The sequence below is a fragment of the Eleutherodactylus coqui genome, chromosome 2 (assembly GCF_035609145.1).
Source record: "Eleutherodactylus coqui strain aEleCoq1 chromosome 2, aEleCoq1.hap1, whole genome shotgun sequence".
Classification (NCBI taxonomy): domain Eukaryota; kingdom Metazoa; phylum Chordata; class Amphibia; order Anura; family Eleutherodactylidae; genus Eleutherodactylus; species Eleutherodactylus coqui.
This window is the reverse complement of record NC_089838.1, coordinates 57,984,279-58,011,850: the sequence shown is the minus strand read 5'-3', so window position 1 is coordinate 58,011,850 and position 27,572 is coordinate 57,984,279. Positions and strand designations below refer to the sequence as shown.

General features: G+C 43.4%; 1 protein-coding gene across 1 annotated transcript in view; it reads left to right on the top strand.

The window, feature by feature from the left end:
* The window catches only part of FLT4 (fms related receptor tyrosine kinase 4), a 354,573-nt gene extending 328,143 nt beyond the window's left edge, over window positions 1-26,430 (top strand). The window contains exons 24-31 of the mRNA XM_066591022.1: window positions 2,390-2,501; window positions 8,803-8,902; window positions 9,867-9,972; window positions 11,106-11,245; window positions 19,763-19,883; window positions 21,396-21,481; window positions 24,911-25,219; window positions 26,025-26,430. Of these exons, the coding sequence (XP_066447119.1) occupies window positions 2,390-2,501; window positions 8,803-8,902; window positions 9,867-9,972; window positions 11,106-11,245; window positions 19,763-19,883; window positions 21,396-21,481; window positions 24,911-25,133 (888 nt within the window). The 3' untranslated portion in view covers window positions 25,134-25,219; window positions 26,025-26,430. The remainder of the gene's footprint in view (window positions 1-2,389; window positions 2,502-8,802; window positions 8,903-9,866; window positions 9,973-11,105; window positions 11,246-19,762; window positions 19,884-21,395; window positions 21,482-24,910; window positions 25,220-26,024) is intronic.
* The last annotated feature ends 1,142 nt before the right edge of the window (window positions 26,431-27,572 follow it).

The window sequence follows — 27,572 nt, the reverse complement described above, 5'->3', positions numbered from 1 at the left end:
AGCCTATCAAGCCACCCCACGGGGATGGCTTGATAGGCAGTCTCTCAAGGCAACCCTGGGGCCTTTCAGAAGGCCCCCCGCAGCCATGACACCTGCAGGGCATTGCAAATATGTTCATGTGAATGATCCCTTAGGGCTTCTTCACATGGGCATGTTTGTTCCTTTATGTCGTATTCTCACCTGTTAATAATATGGGCGAGAAAAGATAGGACTTGCCCTATCTTTCCCACACAATTTGTAATATGTGCAGGAAAGATGGGGCAGGACCTATCTTACAGCTGTTTTTTTCAAACTCGCTCGTCATATACACACAGCTCTGCTACATGCACGCCACATACACAGCTCTGCTACATGCATGTTGCATACGTAAATACAGCTCTGCTACACACACGTCGCATACGTAAACAGCTCTGCTACATGCACGACACATACATACACACAGCTCTGCTACATACATTCTTCATCCCATTCAACAGGGATCATTACTGACACTGATCAACCCCTTGTCATGTGACCCTATACACCTCCCACACAAATGAATGATAACATGCTCTTCCGCCTGTCACGCGCACGGCTCTGCACCTCCGCCTGTCACGCGCACGGCTCTGCACCTCCGCCTGTCACGCGCACGGCTCTGCACCTCCGCCTGTCACGCGCACGGCTCTGCACCTCCGCCTGTCACGCGCACGGCTCTGCACCTCCGCCTGTCACGCGCACGGCTCTGCAAAGTGAAGGACCTGTGATGTCACTGTCATGTGATCATCAGGGGTGGAGGTCAGAGCCCAGGTGACTGATCACATGATGGTTACATCACAGATCCTGTGAGCACACGTCTACTGTCAGCATATTAACTTTTTCTTCCCCACTTCTGCCCTAATTATCAATTCCAGCAACCTGATTGGTTGTTTGAGTTGGCGGATTCACAATTCCTGTTTAGGGCAGAAGTGGGGAAGAAAAAGTTAATATGCCTACTGTCAGGCTCTGCATGTTTTATTATGCGCTAGGACCTGCTATGACATCAGCACCATTATGTAAAGAGGGATCCCGCAGCACTGTTCTCAATACCCAAACATGGGGAAGAATTCTCTGCACAGCCGATCAGCAAAGGTGGACCAACCTTCATATATTGCCAACTCAAAAGACAAAGAAGATCCGCAGCAGGCAGAGATGTAAAAATAGTATTCCTTTTATTCCAAATCCATAAAGATAGATGGTACAGGCAGCGACATTTCAACCATTGCTGGTCTTTATCAAGCATGACATCAGCACCATATGATCAGGGGTGGAGCATGTAACTCGCACAGCACACATGGACAAACAGAGAAGTGGTCATTAGCACTTTGAAAAGTGAAGATAGCTACAGCCAGACAGATGTTTATTTTATTATATATATATATATATATATACACATGCTCCGCCCCTGATCACATGGTGCTGATGTCATGCTTGATAAAGACCAGCAATGGTTGAAATGTCGCTGCCTGTACCATCTATCTTTATGGATTTGGAATAAAAGGAATACTATTTTTACATCTCTTTGCCTGCTGCGGATCTTCTTTGTCTTTTGAGTTGGCAATATATGAAGGTTGGTCCACCTTTTTATATATATATAAATAAAATGGAGCCAACTCTAACTTGGCAGGGATTGGTGAGAACACCCATCTCTGATGTTAACGCCTTACATCCCATGATCAATGTTCATTGTAGCATGTATGGAGATAATAAAGAGAGGGAGCTCCCTCTGTAATGTCATTGGCCCACTGCCATGAAATTGTTAAGGGCCAATGGAATGCCGTGGTTTATAGTATAAAAGATTAGTGATAATACACTGCAGTATTTCTATACTGCAGTATATTATCTGAGCAATCATAACATTTCAGTTCAAGTCTCTGAAAGGGACATTAAATATAGGAAAAAAAAATAGTAAAAAAAATTAATGTAAAAAAATGAATCAACTGATGATTATGTTCCCATGATTGAACAGTGTCCTGGTGGGATTATGAGGAGTGGAGTATTGTTATTAGGGGAATCTCTTCCATGTTCCATATAGTGATTAATATGACAAGGGAAGACACATAATGGCAATATACAGAGATGTACAGAAACTTATGTAGTCTATAGACCCCATCATCAACCTCTAGTAACACATCAGATGGTGCTTGGATGAGATTGGCATCAGGAAGCCCCGCCCTTCAATACTCATTTTTCAAGACGGAATTTGAATATTCCAAAAGTTTTTACTCCACAAATAGTTTCGTATAAAGACGACCGATCTGCTAAAATGCAAAACGTAGCTAAATCTTAATTATCAAAGGGAGATGTGAACTAGAATTTGATATTCCTTCCAGGAGGCTTTGTTAGCATGCTAATGTAGTATAATTTCTTACAGGCACGTCTGCCTCTGAAGTGGATGGCGCCAGAGAGCATTTTTGATAAGGTTTACACTACTCAGAGTGATGTCTGGTCCTTCGGGGTGCTGCTATGGGAAATCTTCTCACTTGGTAAGTTCAATAACGGAGACTGTTTTATTTCAGATGTTGAATTTGAACAGTTTTGCCTGAACTGTTCTATCCATCATAGCTTTTCGTAATTTCTATAGTGGAACTAGGCTGAAAAATAAATGTAGTGGTATTAGGTTGCAGTTGCAATCTATAATATCATTTAAAAGAGATTATGTGATATACTGAGATATTCTGACCAGAAAGTTTGCAACAACGAATAGTGCCGATCGTATTAAAGTTAATAAAAAGTCACATCCTTGAGGGGCGTTGAAACTACTCACCCCTGTCCTCCGTGATGTCCCACAACGATCTGGTCTGAAAAAGACCTGCAGCCGTCTTCTGTGCATGCGTGCCAAAGGAAAATTTTAAAAATCACTAAAGGTAGCCGGGAAGCAGGAGATGTCACTGGGGACCGCTGTGACCAGTAGCCAGGCCCGTGATCCCCGCTATCCAATGGATAACGGCAATCACAGAAAAGTTTAAAAAGTAAAAAAAGTTAAAGTTTCGCCTCCCCTCATGGATCGGATCTATGAGGGGAGGTGAAAATACTCACCTCTGTCCTCGGCGATATGGTTCTTTTAACCCCTTGAGTGGCAGGTTTCCTACCACCCTGTCGTACCCACCAGGGCAGGTTTTTTAAATGGTCTAATCATTGAATTTCAACTAATTTTGAGGTCGCGTTCCAAGAGCCATAACTTTTTCATTTTTCCATTGACCAGGCCATATGAGAGCTTGTTTTTTGCGGGACAAGTTGTGCTTTTTGATGGCCTCATTTTTTAGTATATATAATGTATTGCATAACGTTTGTAAAAACATTTGTAGGGAGATTGGGGGGGGAAAAAAAAAGAAATTCTGCCATTGTTTTTGGATTTCATTTTTACGGCGTTCAACATGCAGAATAAATAATGTGATATCATTATTCTATGAGTCAGCACGATTCTGGTGATACCAAGTTTATACAGTTTTTATGTTTTGCTATTTTTGTACTTTAAGCATTTTTCTTTTAAAGGTTTGCTTTTGTATCGCCACATTCCAAGAGCTCTATTAATTTTATTTTTCCACATCCTGGCGCTCTAGAAGGCCTTGTTTTTTGTGGGATGAACTCTAGTCTTCATTTATCTATTTTTTTGGAACATGTAAAATTGACTTTATTCCATTTTTTCTAGTGGCAGGATTAACAAAATCAGTAATTCTGGCGTGTTTTTATTTTTATTTTTCACTGCATTCTCTGAACTGTATAAATAATATATTAAAGTAATTCTACAGGCCGGTACGATTATGCCAATACCAAATTGTAATAGTTTTTTTCTTTTTCATGACTGTCACACTTTAAAAAAAAAAAGGAATAAAAGTTTACTCCTTTTGCCATATCTATAATAAAAAAAAAATCTAAATCCTAAAAGAAAAATACAAATTTGGTATCGCCGCGTCCATAAATGTCCGATCTATCAAAGTAGCACATTTTTTCCCTGCACAGTGAATGTAGTCCGAAAAAAAAAATAAAGAACACCACAAATGCACTTTCAGTCACCCTGTTTCCCAGAAAAAATGCAATAAAAAAGCGAACAAAAATTTGTATGTATTCCGGATTGGTACCAACGTAAACTACAGGACATCCCGCAAAAAATTAGCCCGCACTTAACTACGTCGACAGAAAAATAAAAAAAAGTTATTGTGCGCAGAAGATGCAGCAGAAAATAATTTTAAAAAATTAAATGTCTGAAAAAATACAAGTGCTACAGTTAAAAAAAACTATACAGGTTTGGTATGACTAATCATACTGACCCATAGAATAAAGTTATCATGTAATTTTTGTTGCAGTTTGTGCGCCGTAGAAACAAAACGCACTGAAAAATGTTGGAATGTCATTTTTTTTCATTTTACTTCACTTAGAATTTTGAAAAAGTTTTTCAGTACATTATATGGTACTTTAAATAGCACCATTAAAAAATACAACTAATCCCGCAAAAAACAAGCCCTCACACAGCGACGTCGATGGATAAATAAAGGAGTTATGATTTTTTAAACGGGGGGGGGGGGGGGAGGAAAAAAAGAAATGGGGGAAAGAAGAAGGGGGCCATGTCATTAAGGGGTTAAATAATGTACTAACTTCCTTCTCTCGGTCATTATGACGCAGGGATACCACATATGTAATTTTATTTAAATTTTTTTTTACAAAGTAAAGGGAGACAAGTGTCTTTATTTTTAGGGTTTTTTTATAATTTTTTTACTTTACTTTTTTTTATTTTTGTCCCTTTAGGGGACTTCCACAGGGCCCCATCTCGGGGTCCGATGGTGACAGCCCTTTACATGCTGCAGTCACATAGACTGCAGCATGTAATGGGTTAACACAGCAGCGATCAGAGGTTTTCTCTGGTCTCTGCTGTAAGAGCTAGTGCCTGGCTGTCCTCTGACAGCTAAGCACCAGCTCTCCCTGCCACAGAGACCATCAGCTTGCTTCTGACAAGCCGATGGTCTCTATGGCAACCTATAAACAAAGCAGGAGACTTAGAAGCAGGAGATTGCCGGCAGATTGGCAATATCTTCTGCTTCTGTTCAAAGCCCTTGCTTTGTTCTCTGTGGGTCTGTGCAGACAGAGCACAATGCCACAGCTTGTGGCATTGTGCTCTGCAGCTCCCATAGTGATACATAGCCCGGAAATCTTCCGGGCTATATCACTATCGGCAGTGGAGCTCGTCCCGGAAAATTTCCGGGCGTGCCACTCAACGGGTTAAGGACCTTACGTCGCCTTCTGCGCATGCATGCCCGACGGAAACATTGGGCATGTGCACAGAAGGGCTCGCGCCCCGAGAGATTTAAAATTCCTTAAGATATCACCGTGGACCGCTGTATGCAGTTCCTGGTCACATGATCACTGTTATCCGATGGATAACAATGATGTAAAGTAAAAAAAAATAAGTGTGAAAAAAAGTTTCACCTCCACTCACGGATTATATCTGAGGGAGGATGAAATTATGTACCTAAGGCCCCCGGATTTATCCGCGGACAATAACCCGGCTTCTGCATACGCGCCCGTTGCGGAAATCGTGGATGCATGCGCAGAAGCTACAGATTGCCCGGGTAATTTAAAATGTCCCTGTTCCTGGCTACCAAACATAGCCAAGAGCCTGCAGATTTCATGGGATTTCATGGGGTCCCTGGTCAAGTGATCGCTGCTATCCAATGAATCACGTGAAAGTTTGTAAAAAAAAGTAAATTTCACCTCCAGTCACGGATCCGATCCATGAAGGGAGGGGAAATTACTTACCTAAGTCCTTTGGCGATGTCAGACAGGATCTTTATCCGCGGACCTTTCCCCAACTTCGGCATATGCGCCCGTTGGCAAAATGGCATATGCAAGCGCAGAAGCTGTGGAGGGCCTGGGAAATAAAAAATCTCCTTGCTCCTGGCTACTAAAGGTAGCCGAAGGCCCCGATGAGTGGTCTCCGGTCACGTGATCGCCGTTATCCAATGGATAATGGTGAAATGTTAAAAAAAGTAAAAGTTAAAAACAGTTGAACTTCAATGCTCCTTTCAGTTTGGGCCCTGTTGTGCAGCCAGACATAAGATTAAGTCAATAATGGGTATATTTCTGAGCATGGGACAAACAGGGGTATCCATTTTGGGGTGCAAGTCTTCATTCATATGTATGCTGTAAAAAAAAAAATATATATATATATTTTTTAAATGACAAAATTGCCAAAAAAAATGAAAATTGTAATTTTTTCCCTCTGCTTTGCTTAGATTCATTCAAAAACTGTGGGGGGAAAAATGTGCAGTACACCTCTAGATGAATTTGTTAAGGAGTCTAGTTTTAAAAATAGGGTCATTTGTGGGGGTTCTCTGTCATTTGGCAGCTCATGGGCTCTACAAGTGGGCAATGGAGCCAAAAACATCTTCAAACAAAATGTCTGTTCTGAAAGCCACTGGCTGCTCCTTTCGGTTTGAGCCCAGTTGCACATACAGATATACGATTAGGGCCACTTTGGGTAGGTTTCTGAACACGGGACAAACAGGGGTATCCATTTTGGAGCGCAAGTCATCATTCATATGTGGGATGTAGAAAAAAAACACTTTTTTAAATGACGCAATTGCCAAAAAAATGAAAATCATAATTTTTTATTTCTGCTTTGCTTATATTCATTCAAAAATTGTGAAGTCAAAATACGCATTACACATCTAGATGAATTTATTAAGGGGTCTAGTTTTCAAAATAGGGTCATTTGTGGGGGTTCTCTGTCATTTTGGCCTCTCATGGGCTCTACAAGTATGCAATGGGGCCTTCCAGCAAAATATCTGTTCTGAAAGCCACTAGCTGCTCCTTTCAGTTTGGGCCCCATTGTGCATACAGACATAATATTAGGACAACAACGGGTATGCTTCTGAACATAGGACTAACCGGGGTATCCATTTTGGGGTGTGAATCCCCATTAGCATGTACACTGTAGACAAATATGATTTTTTTTTCCTCCTCGAAATTGCATTAACTCCTGAAGAAATAATTCTGTGGGAGTCAAAATACTCATAACACCCCTCAGTGAATACATTAAGGGATGTAGTTTTTAAAATGGGGTAATTTCTGGGGGGTATCTATCATTCTGACACCTATGAGCCTCTGCAATTTTGGCTTGGTGCAGGAAAACAAAAAGTGTTCCTTAAAAGGTTTTTTTTAAATGTGTGCTCAGAATAAATTAAACAGACATTTACACATATTTGAGATATTACAATTAAAAATGTGAAAACATTTTTCTTCACAATCTTTCCAATTTTGGCACTTTTATTATACACAAATTCTATTGATCTATTTTTACCACCTAAATAAAGTATAACATGTCGAAAAAACTGTCAGAATCACTGGAATATGCTAAACCTTTACAGAGTTATTCTATGTTAAAGTGCACATGTCAGATTTCCCAAAAGACGCAAACAGGCTTCGTCACTAAGGGGTTAACAGCATCAAGCTTACTATATAGATACTGTAGCAGACCAAAGCTGACTACATAGATAAGAGAGGATAACTGAGCTTGCTAAATAAATATGGTACCCAAACGCGAGCTTACTGCATAGAAACAGTACCAGACACAAGCTTACTACATAGATGTGATAATTCAACCAAGCTTACTACATAGATACAATATCAGACCAAGCTTAAAGGGGTTTTCCCTTAACCTAAAATTGCTCCACGGGCACTCTGAACTTCCTGGTTGCTTCTGACTAGGACCTGTGATTGCTGCAGCCAATCACTGGCCACAACACTAACCTTCTATAGCCAGTGATTGGCTGCAGCAACCAGGAAGGACAGAGTTGTTGTGGGGCAACTTTAAATAACGGAAAAAACACTAAGTATGTATGTATGTATGTATGTATGTATGTATATATATATATGATAGCAGAATCACGCTTACTACATACAGTAGATACTGTAACAGAACCAAGTTACTGTATCAATAAGATACTAGACCCAAACTTACAACATAGATGTGATAATAGATTCAAGCTTTTTACATAGATATAGTAACAGAACATATCTATATAATAAGTTTGGTTATCAGAATGAAGCTTACTACATATATACAATACCATATCCAAACTAGCTACATAGATACGAAAAAAGAACTACGCTTAGTACATACACTAAATACAGTTCCAGAACCAAGCTTACTGCATGAATAAAGTACCAGACCCAGGCTTACCTCGATATGATAATAGATTCAAACTCACTACATAGCAACAGTACCAACCCAGGCTTACTACAAGGATACAATGCCAAACCCAAGCTTAGTACATAGAATCCTTTGAAAACTTGGTTCTGTTCTGCTAGTGTCTGTCTCTTTAAGACTCAGGAGGACCATGGTGGATAGCCTCAGGGGAAGATGCAGTGGGCAGTCAGCTGCAGTTGAACAGAAGCTGAGAGGCTCAGACATGACATGCAATAGGCAGAGGCAGATACTGCTAAATGATCCATTGAGCTACCGAAGGGATCGCCACGTGATTTTCCTGTCCCCATCCATCAAGTGCTTGTGAGGATGGCCTTCCACACACTGCTTTTCACTGACATGCAGATGGTTAGTGGTTTGGGTGGCCTACCACATAATAATCCTCCTCCATTGGCGATGACAGTGTCATGAGTAGCAGGAAAAGCCATTCAGTGCATGGCTCCAAAGCAGCCATGTGCCACATCTTTCTGGTAGTTACACCAATGGCAGAAACTAGTTAGCACTTTGTACAAGTAGGATGGCGTTCTCACTTTTTGAGGCTACTGTATTTCATAAGGTGATGATTTGTACTGATTACATTACAGGTGCCTCCCCTTATCCCGGAGTCCAAATTAATGAAGAGTTCTGCCAACGACTGAAAGAAGGAACACGCATGCGGGCACCAGAATATGCAACAGCAAACATGTAAGACCTCAAACCTTTAGACAGTGAATAACACTCATAATTTAGTCATATGATAGGCTAAAGAACCATCCAGTTCTCATGAACAGAATTTGGAAGTCCCCTCACATTTCTAGGGCTTTTTCAAACTCAGAATTCAACTGGGTCAAAAATATTTTCTTTCTGATAATGATCAAGTTGGCAGCATTTAAGACAACTGAAAGCTACAAAACATTCCACACACGTATTTGTAGTGTTCCTGGCAGCCATTCATTGAACCCCCTCAGTGGTCAGGAACCTGGTTATTACAAACCATTGTCATGCCAAGCCTGCTGCTTTGTAACGTTCATGCCTGGAAGGTTTCTTATCACCAGAGACATTTTCTGATATTTATCCAAGGCTGACACTTTTTAGACTACAAGCCAGCAATCATTTCCTGGGGAGAAAAAAAAAAAACCCTACTGAGCTCTGTGATAACCAGAGATAAACACTTTATGGATTGTTTTTTTTCTGTACTGAACAGGCAAGATATTTATTAAGAAGTCGCAAGCAGCGTAAGGTGATGCAACAGAACAAAGACTAAAAGCATACAAGAAATTCAACTAAAGAACAATTAAAAATAAAGACTATTTGGGTTTTGAATCAGCCAGTATATTAAAACCAGTATAAATGACACAGGACAGTTGGGGGTCATTTACAGATTTTGCATTGGGTCCAAGAACTTCAAGGTGCATCTTTGCTGCTATCTTTCACTTGGCTAAATTATTTTCTTGGCATATAAGGTCTGTCTAGACTACAATTGTCAATTATTATGAAACTTTGAATTGGAAAGTTTAGGATTTTAAGTTTGAGTACTGAAGGAGCATTGCCTGGACATTTTATACCATATTTTGTCTCTTATGACTTAAATGGCTTGCTCTGTTCGTTGCTAGTCTCACGGTGTAGTGCCATTTTTTTGTGAACTAACAAAGGGTATTTTGAATTACAGTTATCGAATCATGTTAAGCTGCTGGCATGGTGATCCTAAAGAACGACCGATATTCACTGACCTGGTTGAGATTCTGGGGGATCTCCTACAAGAAAATGTACAGCAGGTATAAGGATCTAGATAGTGTAGCTTACAACTATCAATTCACTCACTAAATGTCCTTTTACACGGGCTGATCATCATGAAATTTACCGAATCATTGCCCCATGTAAATAGGAGATATGAACGGCTGCCGAATGAGAAAAACGTTTGTTCGTTGACTAATTAGGTCAGCTATGCCGCTGAAAAAAAAAAAACATTTACTTCAGCAGCATATCTCCCTGTGTGAATAGAAATGTGCTGCTGATGACTAATGTAGGGGGGCTTATATCCATCATGTTACCAAAACCTTATTGAGGAACTAAAGTTCCGACCCCAGCCATTACATGACCACTACACTGAAGTCCAACGCTGTGCTGGCCAAAATTAATAATTACTTTAGGGCATCATAGTATTGAAGTTCGTTGTAGCGGCGATTGGGATCTGAGCTCTTTTTATTAATAAAGTGTTACTACTCATAACTGCAAGTGGGCTGCCTCCCCCCAACCCCAAAACAGCAAAGTGAATGCAGGACGAATGATTGCATAAATTATCATTCATCCCCCATGTTGGTCTATGTATCATTTTTCCCCTATGTTGGTCTATGTAAAAAACAGTTATTCGAGTTGCCTATCTCAATGATCAACGCCCATTTATCAGTAATATTGGCCCGTGAAAAAGTATCTCCAATACTACCTGGAAGTTATTATTTTCAGGGCAGCACAGCATCAGACTTCAGTGAAACGATCACGTAATGCACGAGCGGCTGGTTGAGATCAAAACTTTTATTCTGCAATCGAGTGACGGCAACCTGGGATATATAAGCGTGTCCTTGCATTGCTATTTCATTCATTTCCTGGCAGCAGATTCCTTGCTCGCACGAGGAGTGGTGCTGCCAAGAACAGTGATTTCTTCAGTGGGATAAAATAACCCAATGGGCATTTTGCTTGTTCTTCAGCTGATTATTGTCCTGTAAAAGGCCTTTAGGACAATTTGGATCATAAATAAATGTAAAAATACTGACATACTGCACAATTCGCAAAACAATGATGCCAAGGCAGGTGATTGAATCCCTAAACTGTTTTTTACTCATTGCTGAAGCCCAATACTGCACAAATTATAGGGATCATCTTTATTATTGCAAACTCATATGACCTACAGGAAGGAAAGGACTACATCCCCCTCAATGATTCCCAGAGCTTAGAGGAAATGGACTTGTCCCAGTCACCGATCTGTCCACAAAACAACTCGGATGAGGAGGAATGTGACATGAGACTGCACTGTCATAACTTGGCTGTGAGGTAAGATAATGTATAACAATATAACCTAAAAGACCGCTTTCATTAAAGGGGTTCTGACACGAATAAGGTTTTTATGTTTTAACATCCGTTGTTCCCTGGTCTGCCTAATGGACACAGGGAACCCACTATTTATGGCTTGCTTTAGCTTAAACCTAATGTTCACCTTTATCAGCATGTGCTGTTGTTGTGCAGCTGGGGGTCATCTCCCAGCAGGCTTTGAGACTGAACACAGCTTCCTCTTTCCAGGGTTGCCGTGGAGAGAACAGCCAGCCTGCCTGCCCACAAATAGTCTTGTGATGCTTGTGGGCGGCAGCTAACAATGTGAAGCTGGGGACAGTTCTATTGCTGTTAGCAGACACAGTGTAAGGCCGCCTACAGACGGCTGGGTCGGATCCGGCAGCGAGAATTCTCGCCGCGGGACCCGACCCAAGTGCCTGCAAAGAGCAGAGCGTACTAACCCACGCCCCGTAGCTCCCGATCTTTCATGTCCCGGTTGCCGGGCCACCGGCGCATGCGCATAGTGGAGCCAGCGGACAGTGAATGCTCTGCGAGTCCCGCACAGGAATAGAACATGCTGCCGTTTATTTTTGCCACGTGACATTTCGCGTGGACAAACCGCAGCCGTCTGCCTAGGATTGCGTTTGCTAACACAATCCTATGACAGCTTCCAAGGGCGGAAATTCCGCTGAAATACCGCCGCGGAAATTCCGCCCGTCTGCAGGCAGCCTAACTGCAGGCATAGCAGTGCTGTCCTCTGCATTCTCTCCCTCTGCATTCTCTCCCTCTGCATTCTCTCTCTCCCTCTCTGCAATCTCTCTCTCCCTCTCTGCAATCTCTCTCTCCCTCTCTGCAATCTCTCTCTCCCTCTCTGCAATCTCTCTCTCCCTCTCTGCAATCTCTCTCTCCCTCTCTGCAATCTCTCTCTCCCTCTCTCTCTGCAATCTCTCTCTCTCTCTCTGCAATCTCTCTCTCTCTCCCTCTGCAATCTCTCTCTCTCTCTCCCTCTGCAATCTCTCTCTCTCTCCCTCTGCAATCTCTCTCTCTCTCCCTCTGCAATCTCTCTCTCTCTCTCCCTCTGCAATCTCTCTCTCTCTCCCTCTGCAATCTCTCTCTCTCTCCCTCTGCAATCTCTCTCTCTCTGCAATCTCTCTCTCTCTGCAATCTCTCTGCAATCTCTCTGCAATCTCTCTGCCTCTCTCTGCAATCTCTCTCTCTCTGCAATCTCTCTCTCTCTCTCTGCAATCTCTCTCTCTCTCTCTCTGCAATCTCTCTCTCCCTCTTTGCAATCTCTCTCTCCCTCTTTGCAATCTCTCTCCCTCTTTGCAATCTCTCCCTCCCTCTCTGCAATCTCTCCCTCCCTCTCTGCAATCTCTCCCTCTGCAATCTCTCCCTCTCCAATCTCTCCCTCTCCAATCTCTCCCTCTCCAATCTCTCCCTCTCTCTGCAATCTCTCCCTCTCTCTGCAATCTCCCTCTCTCTTTGCAATCTCTCCCTCTCTCTTTGCAATCTCTCCCTCTCTCTTTGCAATCTCTCCCTCCCTCTCTGCAATCTCTCCCTCCCTCTCTGCAATCTCTCCCTCCCTCTCTGCAATCTCTCCCTCTCTGCAATCTCTCCCTCTCTGCAATCTCTCCCTCTCTGCAATCCCTCCCTCTCTGCAATCCCTCCCTCTCTGCAATCCCTCCCTCCCTCTCTGCAATCTCTCCCTCCCTCTCTGCAATCTCTCCCTCCCTCTCTGCAATCTCTCCCTCCCTCTCTGCAATCTCTCTCTCCCTCTCTCCCCCTCTGCAATCTCTCTCTCTCCCTCTGCAATCTCTCTCTCTCCCTCTGCAATCTCTCTCTCCCTCTCTGCAATCTCTCTCTCCCTCTCTGCAATCTCTCTCTCCCTCTCTGCAATCTCTCTCTCCCTCTCTCTCCGCAATCTCTCTCTCATATATATCTGTAATCTCTTTCTCTAATCTCTCTATCTCTCTCTCTATCTGTAATCTCTATCTCTAATTTCTAGCTTCTAGATTAAGAGATAGAGATTAAGAGATGGAGATTATCGCTAATCTCCATCTCTAACCTCTATCTCTAAGGCGGACCAGTAAAATTGCCGATCTGCCTTCCCTGGGACTTTACAAAGGAATGGGCATCGCTGGGGCGACCTGTCAAGCAACTGCGTCTGACAGGTCGTTCCGTGAAAAAGCACCATAAACCCCTAAAAAAAGTCTTTCGAAACCCCCTCCAATGCACGATGACTCCGTCGTAGCATGCCATTCAACACACACACACACACACACACACACACAGTGTATTTGCAGGAATGCCATATTGATGACGACAGCAACACTAAGGCTGGGTTCACACTGGGCGGATTTACCGCGGAAATTCCGTCCTGAATTTCGCCGCGGCAAATCCGCTTGCGGCCGCTGATCCCGGGATTAGCCAGCCATGCGGGATGGCGAATCCGCAGCGGCACTGGCAGAGGCTTGGATTCGCCAGCTGCAGCATGTGAATTTTTTTTCTTCTTCCGCTGCAGCCACGCTCTCCGCTATAGGATCGCTGGCCGCAGCGGGAAAGCATGCGGCCAGGCCGCTTCAAAACCTTAAATAATGGCAAGGGGTGGAGAGGGGGCGGGAGCTCAATTCCTGCTCCTGGCTCTTCCATCCTCCTCCCCCTGCAGACGAGGGCACCGTATATCGGCTGGGCGTGAAAACCCAGCCGATATACGGTCATCTGAATAAGCCCTTAAGACCATCAGCATTGTGCAACTGCCTCAGTCTAAATCAGCCCCATAATCTGTATATAAGCAGCTGCAGACTGACGGCAGTGCCTCTCCTCAGCTGATTTCTGCTGAGCTGTTGGGATTCCCCTGACGTTAGTCAGGACGGGCCGCCCTTCCCTCCGGCATCGCACGCAGGCGCAGAGGAAAGGAGCCCTCTGACGTTAGTCAGAACGGGCCGCGCCCCCCCTCCCCTCCGCATATTAGCAGTTTACGCTTAGGTTAAGCAGCGCTGCTGATTAGAGCCACCTGATTGGCTCTTCGGCACCACGTGACTACACAGCGTGCACGCGCATTGCCTTCAGCAGCCGTGCACTACACACTAGTTAAGCAGACGTGCACTACACACTACACTTAAGCAGCACGGGGTTAGGTTTAGGATTACCCTAAACACTAACCCTAACCACTAAAACTAACCCTACACCTAACCCTAAACGTAACCCTAAACCCTAACCCCGTGCTGCTTAAGTGTAGTGCACGTCTGCTTAACTGTAGTGTGTAGTGCACGGCTGCTGAAGGCAATGCGCGTGCACGCTGTGTAGTCACGTGGTGCCGAAGAGCCAATCAGGTGGCTCTAATCAGCAGCGCTGCTTAACCTAAGCGTAAACTGCTAATATGCCTCCCCTCCGGGATTGCGTGCATGCGCAGAAGAAAGAAGCCCTTGACGCTGAGCCAAGACAAACGGGCCGCCCACAGCAAGCACTGCTTGTGACGTGGGGCCGTCCGCTGACCTAGGAAGAGGCTCATGGATGGAGCAGAGCCGGAAACGGTCATTTTGACCGCTCCTGCTCTGCTTTAAGAAGCTGCAAGAAAAAAAAAAAAAAAGATGCAGAGGACATCACTGATGATCGGCCCTGCCAGGCAAGGTGAGTAATTTTTTTTCCTCTTCATGTCAGAACCCCTTTAAGGACTTTTCAACTTACTTTTAAAGCTTCACAGCTCTTCTAATATAGATTGCCTTTAGAAAACCAAATTTTAAATATGCTATATGCAGGTGTAATTACGCCAGCTTGACACAAGTCGGCTGAACTAGACTTCATCTATAGCAGGCGTTCTTTCTAGGTACTAATGGTGTCCGCAGGACATACCCAATAAGCCGAATTATGTCTCAACAATAATGGCTGTCAAACAAGCAATAATATGAATCACATATAAACACTACTAGATAGCAAAAACACAATAGGAACTCGATGATAGGAACAGAATGATGATGATAATCAAATGATGGCAAAAAACTGATGATATGGTAGTCAAATAATGGAGCAGATAGGGGGATCTTGTTATCACTTTTGTGGGAATAAAACTGGCTATACTAGTAAAACAATGAAAAAAGTGTATAAATTTTTTCACATGTACATTCACGGCGAGCAGTCTGGTGGGCGGGCCTGACCACCTGTGCTAGGATAACTGGACCATCTTTCCTGGTCAGGTTACATTCCTTAATGCTACCACTCTTTGGCACTGTGATGTGAATCCCTTGACATGGAATCTCTATGGGTAGAAATACAGGGAGGGAAAACTAATAAAATCCTGATAGGGCTTTTCTACAGACAACCCAAAAAAAAAAAAACCTGAAGAAACTGAAATATTATTAAGGCAAATAGAAGAGGTGTCAAATCGCAATGAAGTAATTATTATGGGGGACTTTAATTATGCAGATATAATATGGGAAGATGAAACCTGCGAATCTCACAAGGGTGATAAGTTCTTGAGAACAATTAAAGATAACTACCTTACCCAACTTGTACAGGAGCCAACTAGAGGGTGGGCCACTCTGGACTTATTAACCAACAAACCAGGCAGAATCACAGGGATGCAGGTTGAGTGACACTTGGGAAATAGTGACCACAATATAATTAATTTCCAGTTGTCATTCAATAAGAAGCTTTATCAGGGAGCAACAAAAACACTGGATTTAGTAAAGCAAAATTTGATCAGCTCAGAATTATTCTCGGCAACATTAAATGTTCCTTTTGAGGAACAATGTCCTCAAAAATAACAGTATTGGCGACAAATGGGAAAAGTTTAAAAACATCTTAATTACCTCATGTGAGCAGTTAATACCCTTAAAAATAAAAGAACTACAAATAGAAAGAAACCAATGTGGCTAAACAAGACTGTAAGGGCGGCAATCAGAATATAATGTGGTCTGCAGAAACTGTAGGGCTGTGTCAGAAAAGCTAAAGCTAATAATGAATTGATGCTTGCAGCAGAGGCCAAAAGCAATAAAAAAAGGATTTTGGGAGTATGTCAGAAGCAAAAGAAAAGTCAAAGATGCTATTGAATGCTTACAGGATGAAAATGGTGAATTGGTTAAGAATGATGTTGAGAAAGCCGAACTTTTAAATTCCTATTTTGTATATGTTTTCTCTCAGAAAGTAAATGGAACATCAACTGATCTTCCATGTGCTATTGGGGGAACAAAAGAATGCAGGCTATCAATAAGCAGAGAGATGGTGAGGGAACATGTAGGTAACTTAAGAATTATTAAACAGCATGTAAGCAAATACTTGGATAAAAATGGAGTAATTAACCAGGGCTAGCATGAGTTTGTAACAAACAAGTCCGGCCAGACAAATCTAATTTCCTTCTATGACAGAATCACTAACTGGGTTGATCAGAAAAATGTGGTTGATATAGTATATCTTTACTTTAGTAAAGCATTTGACAAAGTATCTCATACCATACTTATTAAAAATGACCAAATATGGGATTGACAAGGCAACTGTTAGGTGGATTCAGAACTGGCTGAGTGATCATACTCAAAGAGTGGTCATAAATGGCTGCAAATCCAAGTGCAAGAATGTATCAAGTGGGATAACACAAGGCTCTGTCCTAGGCCCAGTGTTCAACATTTTTATAAATGATCTGGAGGAAGGAATTGATGGGAAACTGATCAAATTTGCCGATGATACAAAGCTAGGGAGGATAGCTAACAGTAGGGAAAAGAGAGAGAGTATTCAAAAAGATCTAGAAAAGCTTGAACAGTGGGCGGCGATTAACAAAATGGTATTTAACAAGGAGAAATGCAAAGCCCTACATCTGGGCAAAAAAGGAAAAAAAAAGCACATACAAAATGGGAGGAATTGGCTTAGCAGCAGCACATGTGAGGAAGACTTATGTATACTAATAGATCATAGAGTGAACATGAGTCAACAATTTACTGCAGCAGACAAAAAGGCAAACACAATTCTGGGATGTATTAAGAGAAGAATACACATGAGGTAATATCCCCCCACTACTCTCCCTTAGTCAGGCCTCATCTGGAATACTGTGTCCAGTTCCGGGCTCCTCACTTTAAAAAAGACATATGAGATCTTCAATGGAAGTGTTCAAGCAAAGGCTGGACAAATATCTGTCTGGGATGACTTAGTGAATCCTGCACTGAGCAGGGGGTTGCACCAGATGACCCTGGAGGTCCCTTCCAACTCTACCATTCTATGATTCCATTGAAGGAGAAATCACCACCTCCGGTGGTAACCTGTTCCACTCATTGATCACCCTCACTGTCAAAGTTTTTTTCAAATATTTGTGTCTCCTCCCTTTCAGCTTCATCCCATTGCTTCTAGGCTTTCCTTGTGCAAATGAGAATAGGGCTGATCCCTCTGCACTGTGACAGCCCTTCAGATATTTGTGGATAGCTATTAAGTCTTCTCTCAGCCTTTTTTTTGCAAGCCAAACATTCCCAGATCCTTTATCCATTCCTCATAGGACATGATTTGCAGACCGCTCACCATCTTGATAACTCTGCTCTGAACTTGCTCCAGTTTGTCTAGGTCTTTTTTTAAAGTGGGGTGCCCAGCACTGGACAGAAATATTCCAGTTGAGGTCTGACTAAGGATGAGTAGAGGGGGGATAATTCCCTCACGTGACCTAGACTTTATGCTTCACTTAATACATCCCAGAATTGTGTTTGCCTTTTTGGCTGCTGCATCACGTTGTGTCTAGTGAAAGGTTCCATCACTTACATAGAACTGGGTTCTTTACTGTAAGAGCAGTGAGACTGTGGAACTCTCTGCTGGAGGACGTGGTGATGGCAAAATCAAGAGGGGTTTAAGAGGGGACTAGGCATCTTTCTAGAGTGCTACAACATCACAGGATATAGACATTAAATAATGAAAAGGGTTGTTGATCTGAGTATCTTCCGACTGCCAGTCTTGGCGTCAGGTAGGAACTTTTCAAATGTTGATCCAAGGATTTTTCTGACTACCATTATGGAGTCGTGAAGGAATTTTTTCCCCATAATTGGCTTTTGTCTCATGTGTTTTTTTTTTTTTTTTGCTTTCTTCTGGATCAACAAGGGGAGGAGATGGAAACAGGCTAAACTAGATGGGTGTTTGTCTTTTTTCAGCCTAGCGTACTATGTTACTATGTGACTAAGTATCACTGATCATAATTCAGGATGTTGGGGATTAGTAGCACATGCACAGTTCAATCTAACGAATCTGTCCAGAGAAAGGCAAAATGAACTCAGAATGCACTGGACCAGGATATCCTGGCTCATGTGCAGTCCCTACATCACCCACAGCACAGTGCCTAGTTGAGCCAAGAGAAATAGTCTGGACAGACCCCCAGAATTGATCAGGACCACCCACCGGGCCATTCGCCATGAATTTCCATGTGGTGCAGGAGAAGTTTATATTACCTTTTCAAAATATGTTTTGCACAGTATAATACTTCATTGTTTTACCAGTATAGCAGGTTTTATGCACACAAAAGTGATTACTGGTTCGATTTGATGATGATAGTATCAGCTGATTGAGCAAATGGGTAACAGTGATCAGATAACACACTGATAATAACTGTCCCTAATTCTAGTTTTACCTAAGTATTCGCCTAATCTATCCCTGATGCTGACCCTAACACCAGACAGTGCTGTCCCTGAGAAGCTCTTTAAAAATATCTAACAAAAACAGTTTCTGAAACACTGACCCTGACAAACAATAAGAGAGCACTAATATTTAGGGACAAGAAAAGAAGCTGAGCACAGCAGACCTAAGAAGCAAGACAAGACTACTGCAACAGGAGAAAGCAACAGCAAAATATAAAGCGAAGAAGCAAGGACTAGACTAGAAATAAGCATAGGAGCAGGAAAACACTGACAAAAAACACATCTAGAGTACCAACATGATACTTAAAGCAAACAAGGAATACTGGATTTAAATGCACATAGCTTCTGCTATAATCATACACACTGCAGAAGCCAGAGATATTTAAAGAAAGACTAACCAATCAAGAAGTCCTTGCTAAATGAGACTGAGCTGCAGTAGTTAGGTGAGTTGACTCACTCTAATGGATCATCTGTGGGACAGTTGCATAGCGACTGCCAAACAACAAACTACTTGGTAGGAGATAGCAAAACAGCAGAAGTCCTGGTGATCCAAACTATTGCGTCCTCCACTTAGGACCTTTGTCTTTTAGCAAGAGTGGAGAGCGGCTTCAAAGAGTATCTCCCTTTCTTTGTACACCTGGCACATCAATGATTTCCATAGATTTATTGTTTTAATTAAGAAATGTGTAATACTAAATTTCAGCTGCAGGGGTGCTGCAGAGAAACTGAACACTTTGTGCCAGATTCCCACAGATTACAGCTGATCTCTGAGTGCTTCAGTGCTGTTCAGCAAGTAAATTATAACTGATAACAATTTTGTGCCTTTTGCTGCTTTGGCCGAGGAGCCTGTGAAGAATACATCAGAAGCATACTTAGTGACTTATAACTACTTTTCCATATTTTTTGTATTATTTTGTGATCACAGGTATTACAACTGTGTTTCTTTTCCTGGCTGCTTCACTGGGGGCAACCAGATCCGATGTCCATCAAGACTGAAAACGTTTGAAGAATTTCCAATGACAAATATGATACACAAAGGTCATCCGGTAAGTGATATTGATCGCCACCAGCACATTGTACAAGCTTAGTTGTAGAAAGCTCCTTACCTCTGAGACAGGTCAGAATATTTGTGTTTGGCTGTCCCTGAAGATGAATGGAGCAGTACCACACATGTTCGACCACCACTTCATCCAATCTCGTCCTCATTGTGGAGGGGTGCTGTGATCCTACAGTGAGCAGGAGAGGGGGAAGGAGACCATCGTTCTTGGCATTGGTGAGTGTCTCAACAGTGAGACCCACACCAATTAGACTTATCACTATTATGCTATCGATAAGTGCTAAAAGTCGATTTTGGTATAACCCCTTTAAAGGGGTTAATCCAGATTAAAAATCTTTAGCGCACCTCTTTTGTTTGTTATCTTTGCCATGAACATTCTGATTAGAAAATGTGCCATTCTGCTCCACTCTGCCTCTGATGATTTTGGGAGTTCCCGTGACATCCCATTCCTTCTCTGCTCGGCTGATTCTCTTTCCAGCCAGGGCAATGTACGGCTCGTCACTAGCGACGTCATGCACAATGGATTGCGGGACATACAGCTGTAGTGCTTTATACGTTCCCATGCATGCACAGTGCCTAGCAGGTGCTGTGCATGCACAATAACTTGGCCCTCGTGAATTGGGCATATGCTGCAACCTGAAGCCACCAGCAATCAAGAGATGACATTAAGGCTGGATTCACACGAACGTATATCGGCTTGGTTTTCACGCCGAGCCGATATATGGTGTCCTCATCTGCAGGGGGGGGGGGAGGATGAAAGAGCCAGGAGCAGGAACTGAGTTCCCACCCCCTCTGCCTCCTCTCCGCCCCTCTGCACTATTTGCAATGAAAGGAGGCGGGACGGGGGTGGGGCTAAGTTTTGAGAATTAGCCCCACCCCATGGCCCGCCTCTCCTCATTGCAAATAGTGCAGAGGGGCGGAGAGGAGGCAGAGAGGGGGCAGGAGCTCAGAGCACTGCTCCTGGCTCTTCCAGGCTCCCCCCCTGCAGAGAGAGACGACGTATATCGGTTCGGCGTGAAAACCGAGCCGATATACGTTCGTGTGAACCCAGCCTAAGGGTGCATTCCCACGAACGGATATCGGCGAGCCGCTATACGTTGTCCTCGTGTGCAGGGGGGAGAGGATGGAAGAGCCAGGAGCAGGAACTGAGCTCCCGCCCCCTTTCTGCCTCCTCTCCGCCCCTCTGCACTATTTGCAATAGGGAGAGGTGGGGCTAATTCTCGACACTTAGCCCCGCCCCCGCCCCACCTCCTTTCATTGCAAATAGTGCAGAGGGTGTGGAGAGGGGCTGGGAGCTCAGTTCCTGCTCCTGGCTCTTCCATCCTCTCCCCCCCCCCCCTCTGCACACGAGCACAAGGTATATCGGCTCAGCGTAAAAACCGAGCCGATATACGTTCGTGGGAATGCAGCCTAACCAAGTGTGCAGCAGAGTGGACGTGGTGGATTGCACATTACCGCGGTTCTTCACCATATTAAAGCTCATTTTGGTGCTTGTATGCAGGACAATCAGACAGACAGCGGGATGGTACTGGCTTCAGAAGAACTGGAGAGGATAGAGAACAGACACAGAACAGATGGCGTTCACAGGTGATTCACACAGATGTTTACTGTTCATTTTTTACTTTAAACTTTAAAAGAAATGCTCTGGAAAATATGTACCAGCATTGTCATTTCCATTAGGGTCCTCTTTAAAGAGCGCCTGTCCCCATTTTTGATATGTCTGTTTTATTAAATAATTGTATTCCCCATTAAACAATACTGAAACATTTTTTCTCAGAACTCTGCATTATGCTTTTCCTCTGCTAGTCCTCCTGGAAATCTATGAATGAATTGACAACTGGGCATTACCAGTTGTGGAGGGGATGTCCAAACCGTCTGAAACTGTCCAGTCAGTGCTGCCAGTAGCAGCCTGTATAGAGACACACCTCTTCCTTAAGGTAAATGGTAGCACCCAGTTGTCAATATTTTTATACATTTGTAGGAGGAATAACACAAGGAATGTCATTGGCCCTCCACCATGTAATCACATAGGGACGATCAGTTGCAATGGCAACTGGACGCCAGACAATAGCGTCCAGGTCTGCCATGGTCTATGACCGCTATCTTTAGCGGTTATGAAATACTGCAATGTGTTATCATCGCGATCATAGAATCGCAAATTAAAATCCCCTACAGGGACTTTAAACATGTTTAAAAAAAAAAAAAGCAAAAAATGGTAAGTAAAATAATTAGTGAAAAACAGCCAACATTTTTTGCTATGACTTCCCTTCTTTGTTTAAAAAAATTCATTAAAAAGAAAAAAAAAAAAAACACATTTGGTATTGTCGCATCCATAAAGACCTGTATAATGAAATTGAAAACATTTTTTATCCTGCACTATAAGTGCTATAAGAACATTTTATAAAAAGAAAAAAAAAACTGACAAAATGCTTTATTTTGTTAATTTTTCCTCCCAAAAACCTCAGTAAGGGCTTATTCACACAAGTGTATCGGCTGGTGTTTTTACCGGTGGACGATATACACTACCACCTGATGCAGGGGCTTGGCGTATATGCCGTTGGGCGGGGGGGGGAAGACAGCTTAGCTCTACTAAGCTATCTCTTCCTTCCCCCCTTCTCTCTCTGCAAGGGGAGGAGATGGGGCGGGAGCTAGTGTGCTAAGCCCTGCCCCCTCTGCCCCTTGCCGCTGTTTGCAATAGGAGGGGGCAGGGCAGACCTTAGCTCTGCCCCCTCCCATTGCAAACAGTGGCAAGGGGCAGAGAGGAGAAGAAAGGGGGAGGGAGTTTAGCAGTTACGCTGTTAAACTCCCTCCCACCTCCCTTCTTCGGCTGCTGTCATTGGCTTCCATAGGTGCGGCTGTAGTTCGGCCAGGTAAATAGTTCCAGAACTATCTTTCCTGCCCAGCGTAAAAGCGCCTGGCCGGGCGCCTGTGTGATCTGATGCATTGGAATCCAATTCATCAGATGGTAGTGTATATTGGCCGGTCATGAAAACGCCGGCCGATATGAGTTCGTATGAATAAGCCCTAAATGTAATTTTAAAAAGCCATGTGAATCCAGAATTCTAGAAATAAAAGCTACAGCTCATTACATAAAAACAAGCCCTCACAGAGCTTCGCTCAGGGAAAAATGATTTTCTTTCTCATTGCTGCATTCAAAGTCTCATAACTTTTATTTTCCAAACAAAAGGTTTTTATAGTGTACAAGTGTTAACGGCTCGACCCCCCCCCCCCAAAAAAAAAAAAAATAATTGTGGTATGATCCTAAATATACCAAACGACAGAAAAATGCTGCCTGATTAACGCTGCGGTGAAAAATGAGTGGAACAGGTTGCCACGGAAGGTGGTGAATTCTCCTTCAATGGAAGTCTTCAAACAAAGGCTGAACAGATATCTGTCTGGGATGATTTAGTGAATCCTGCACTGAGCAGGGGGTTGGACCCGATGATCCTGGAGGTCCCTTCCAACCCATTCTAGGATTCTAAAAAAAAGAAAAACAATTGATGCTTTTTTTTCTACCTATCCTTAAAAATATTACTAAAAGTTGTGCATTGTATGTACGCAAAAAAAGGGACCAATAAAAACTACAGTTTGCTACGCAAACAACAAGCCCACATATGGCCATGTTAGCTGAAAATAAAAATGTTATGGCTTTTGAAAAGTGGAGATGAACATACTTAAAAAAAAGTTGTGCCAAGATAGAAAGTTATCCATTATCCACTTTTGATACGTTTGGCCACTGCAACCCTCACCAATCCCAGGAATTGGGGGCTCCCACATGAATGGTCGCACATATGCGCTGCTGCTCCATTTATTTCATTGGGATTGCTGGATATAGTCAAGCCTAGCAATCCCTGGCACTTCCATTAAAATAAAAGGAGCACCAGTGCGCATGCACAACCATTACCCAATTTGGGCCCCCCTTTCTTAGCAATAGTGGTACTTCCAGTGATCAGGTCATCTCCACTCAGAAGATTATTCCCTATCCTGTGGACAGAGGATAAATGTATACCTTGGCACAATCCCTTTTAAAAAACTTAAAATTGCTTATTGAATCTATGGAGGGCTGTGTCCTCCAGAGTAAGGGGCACTCAATTAGCAATGCTAGAGGGGGAACGCAAGCTGGAGAACCCCTACAACTAGTACCTGCACATCTCAAAATATCTTATACGTAAAAGGGTTTGTCCAAGGAGGACAATCCCTTTAACTCTCACCCTAGAGCACCTGCCACTTATTTATCCTGTTATGGTTTAGCATTATCAGGGGCACAAGCTGAAACTTCTAAGTTCAGAAGAGGTGTAACCTGAAGCTTCAATAAAAATAATTTAACAGGCCTCCCAACTGCTATACGCCATTCACAAAACTAAGACTGTCATTTCTTACGTTGACCTCAACCCATAGTACACTGGAGTAAACTGTGCAATATGTATTAAGCTGCAATCACACCTTAATACATTTTGGTACATCTTTTGCATCTCCTTTTGCCAGAAAGCAAATCAGTGCCATCTATAAGCAGGTGTAGATTTGCGCCATAACTTAAACTAATTTGTGGAGTAAGTCAGCATAAATTTGTCGGTCCGTGGGAAGCCTCATCCCTGCAGTAAACACCCCCCCCCCCCCCCTTTTCTCTTCACTTTTGAAAGCTGGCAAGGGAAACACAAACGAGCGAAGTTTTGCAAATTTTTGCACAAATAGGAGGCTTGCGCTAAAATTTGTAATTTTTCTATTGCTGGAAAACTGGCATAAAATGTTTAGTAAATTCCCCAATGTGTGTTTTCTGGCTGAAATAGCTGAGCACTTGTACTTGGCTATATCCACTGAAAGTGGAATCATGCACGCTAGGCGGCTGCTCCATTCAAGCTCCTCCTCTCTGCGGAGGAAAGGATACAGGACCTCCATTCTAGGGGGAAATCCTTACTAATCAGACTTTTATCACCTATCCGCTAGGAACAACCTACTCGGAAAGGTTGGCAAACTATTCTATGTGTTTTATTGTGTCTTCCTCTGTTTCCTCTACAGCGGTAAAAGTTCCCGTAGAAATAGGGAAACTACTTCTCCGAACTGCTCGTCCCTCCAGAATAGGAGTCCGTCATCTTATCCATCTTATGGCGGAGGGCAGACATTTTACAATAATGAATATGGAGAGTTGTCTGAAAAATCAGAGGGGGACAGCTTCACGCCCCCCGGAAGCTCGGCCAGTTCTGACCTCGTCCACGCTTCTTTCTTCTCTGATGAAAACTGAGGAGGACCTTGCAACTGGAAAAAGCCCCTGAGCCACCATAGAGGCCTCGGCTTTCTCTCATCATATCCATAAGTTACAATATCTGCCTTAGGGTGCCTGCACACGAGCAGAATTTCAAGCGCGTGATTTTAGGCACATAATCCGCCCCAGACCGCAGCCAATATACTCCTATGAGGATCCGCAGTTGTCCCCAGACGGACGGATGTGTATCGCGTTTTTTCACGCGAGTGAAAAAATCTGCGACCTGTTCTAATTTTGGTCGGATCATGCGCGTGAAGCCTCCAATACAAGTGAATGGGTGCGTTTTTTCACGCAGTACATCCGGAGTGCAGCTGCGGATGGAGTCACTGGTTGCTATGACTACAGGAAGTAGGCATGGTAGGAGGCGTCCCAACACACAGCACAGAGCTTCACAGGCACATTTCAACTGCAGATCTGTCCTTTCAGTCCCCTCATCTACCAGAGAGCAGCCAGCAGACACCAGCCAGGGTGCACCCAGTACCTCCTTTTTTCCTGGGGGGCTCTTCCTCCTCCGTTACCGCAGTACGTCCGAAAAAAGTTACATGGATCAACCATGCCCACAAAGACATCTGCTCACCGGGTGAAAGCATGTTGCCAGAATAATTTAACGGTGCTCGCACAAGCAAGAGGGACAAAACAGAATCTGGGTGTTGGTTTTTAAGCTGTTTTCCAGGGAATGGGCAGTTCTCTAGGGGTTGGGTTTACAATAAGGGTGTCTTCCGGATTTTTCTGCGCGTTTTTTTCCGCAACACATCCGCGTATATCCGCGCGTGATTTTTCACGCATCCGCACCTATCCGCAAGCACATTTAGGTACCATACGCGCGTGAAAATCCGCGAGTGGAATCCGGAACGCTCGTGTGCAGGCGGCCTTAGAGAAACAAAGAATAGGGTCCTGATGACCACTGAGTGACCGATACTCGGGGCTACTATGCAGAAGAGAGACTGGAGAATTAACTCATACCAATCTGGACAAAGAGACATTAATATGTCCTGTTTTCCCAGCGCTCAGACATGGACACTAGATTACAGACGTTGTTTGAAGAAATGCATTCACAATTTCTATATTTAGTATTTATGTATCTTATCTGCAAACTGAAACATTGGTCATTGCTTTTGGCGCAAAAATAATAATAGACTTCTGTTGTATATCTTATGTAAATCTGCATTTGGAAGTTGGAGACGCCATATTATGTTGATTGTAATGGATAATATAGTATGAACATACAAGGTAGTTCTATTAAAGGGATGGCTGGTAAATCCGAAGCTGAACCCAATTTGTTAATAAGGGTCACAACTGTGTCTTCTCTACTCCCTGCTTAAGGCTGCATTCCCACGAACGTATATCGGCTCGGTTTTCACGCCGAGCCGATATAAGTCATCCTCATCTGCAGGGGGGGGGGGATGAAAGAGCCAGGAGCAGGAACTGAGCTCACGCCCCCTCTCTACCTCCTCTCCGCCCCTCTGCACTATTTGCAATGGGGGAGTGGTGGGACGGGGGCGGGGCTAATTCTCAAAACTTAGCCCCACCCTGTCCCGCCTCCTTTCATTGCAAATAGTGCAGAGGGGCGGAGAGGAGGCAGAGAGGGGGCAGGAGCTCAGTTCCTGCTCCTGGCTCTTCCATCCCCCCCCCCCCCCCCGCACATGAGGACGACGTATATCGGCTCGGCGTGAAAACCGAGCCGATATACGTTCGTGGGAATGCAGCCTAAAGCTGTTTTCCAGCCGTAACCTGTTGATGGTCTGTTGTCAGACTAGGCAATCAATAGGAGATCAGCGGCGTCAGCCGCCAGGGACCCCCATCCATCAGGATGGGGTTCACTGGTTTGTAGGTGTATGAAGCAGGAAGCAGATAGCTCTATTCTCACTGTAGTGGCCAAGCCTGGTATTACAGGCAAATTTCCATTGTGGTGCATTTAATACTAAGATGGGTCATTGCAGTGGGAATGGAGATGTTTGCTTTCCTGCAAAAATCAGTCTTGTGCACAGAACACCAGCACAGCGAACCTTTGTTAATCTACTATTGATAGCCTGCCCTGAGCTTAGACCATCAATAGTTTAAAGCTGAACAATCTCTTTAAAGTGAATGCTGACCTTTCAATGTCATTTTTAGGTAAAAGAAAAAGTTCTGTGCAAATTTCATATATAAGAGCTTATTTACATGGGAAAGACAATCTCACAAGTTCTGTGCACTTGTGTTACACAGAAATCGTGCGATGTCTTATACCATTGTTTCCAAAGGATCAATTTACACAGGCCTCTCGCACTGCAAGCCGGAAAAACTGAAACATGTCCTATTTTTCTGAGATATTGCAGAAAACGTGACCATTATTTGATACGAGCGAGTAAAAATATGTAAATGTGAGTTCCATGTAAGTGCAATGCGGTTTTTAATTTGAAACATAAATAAAATGTACTA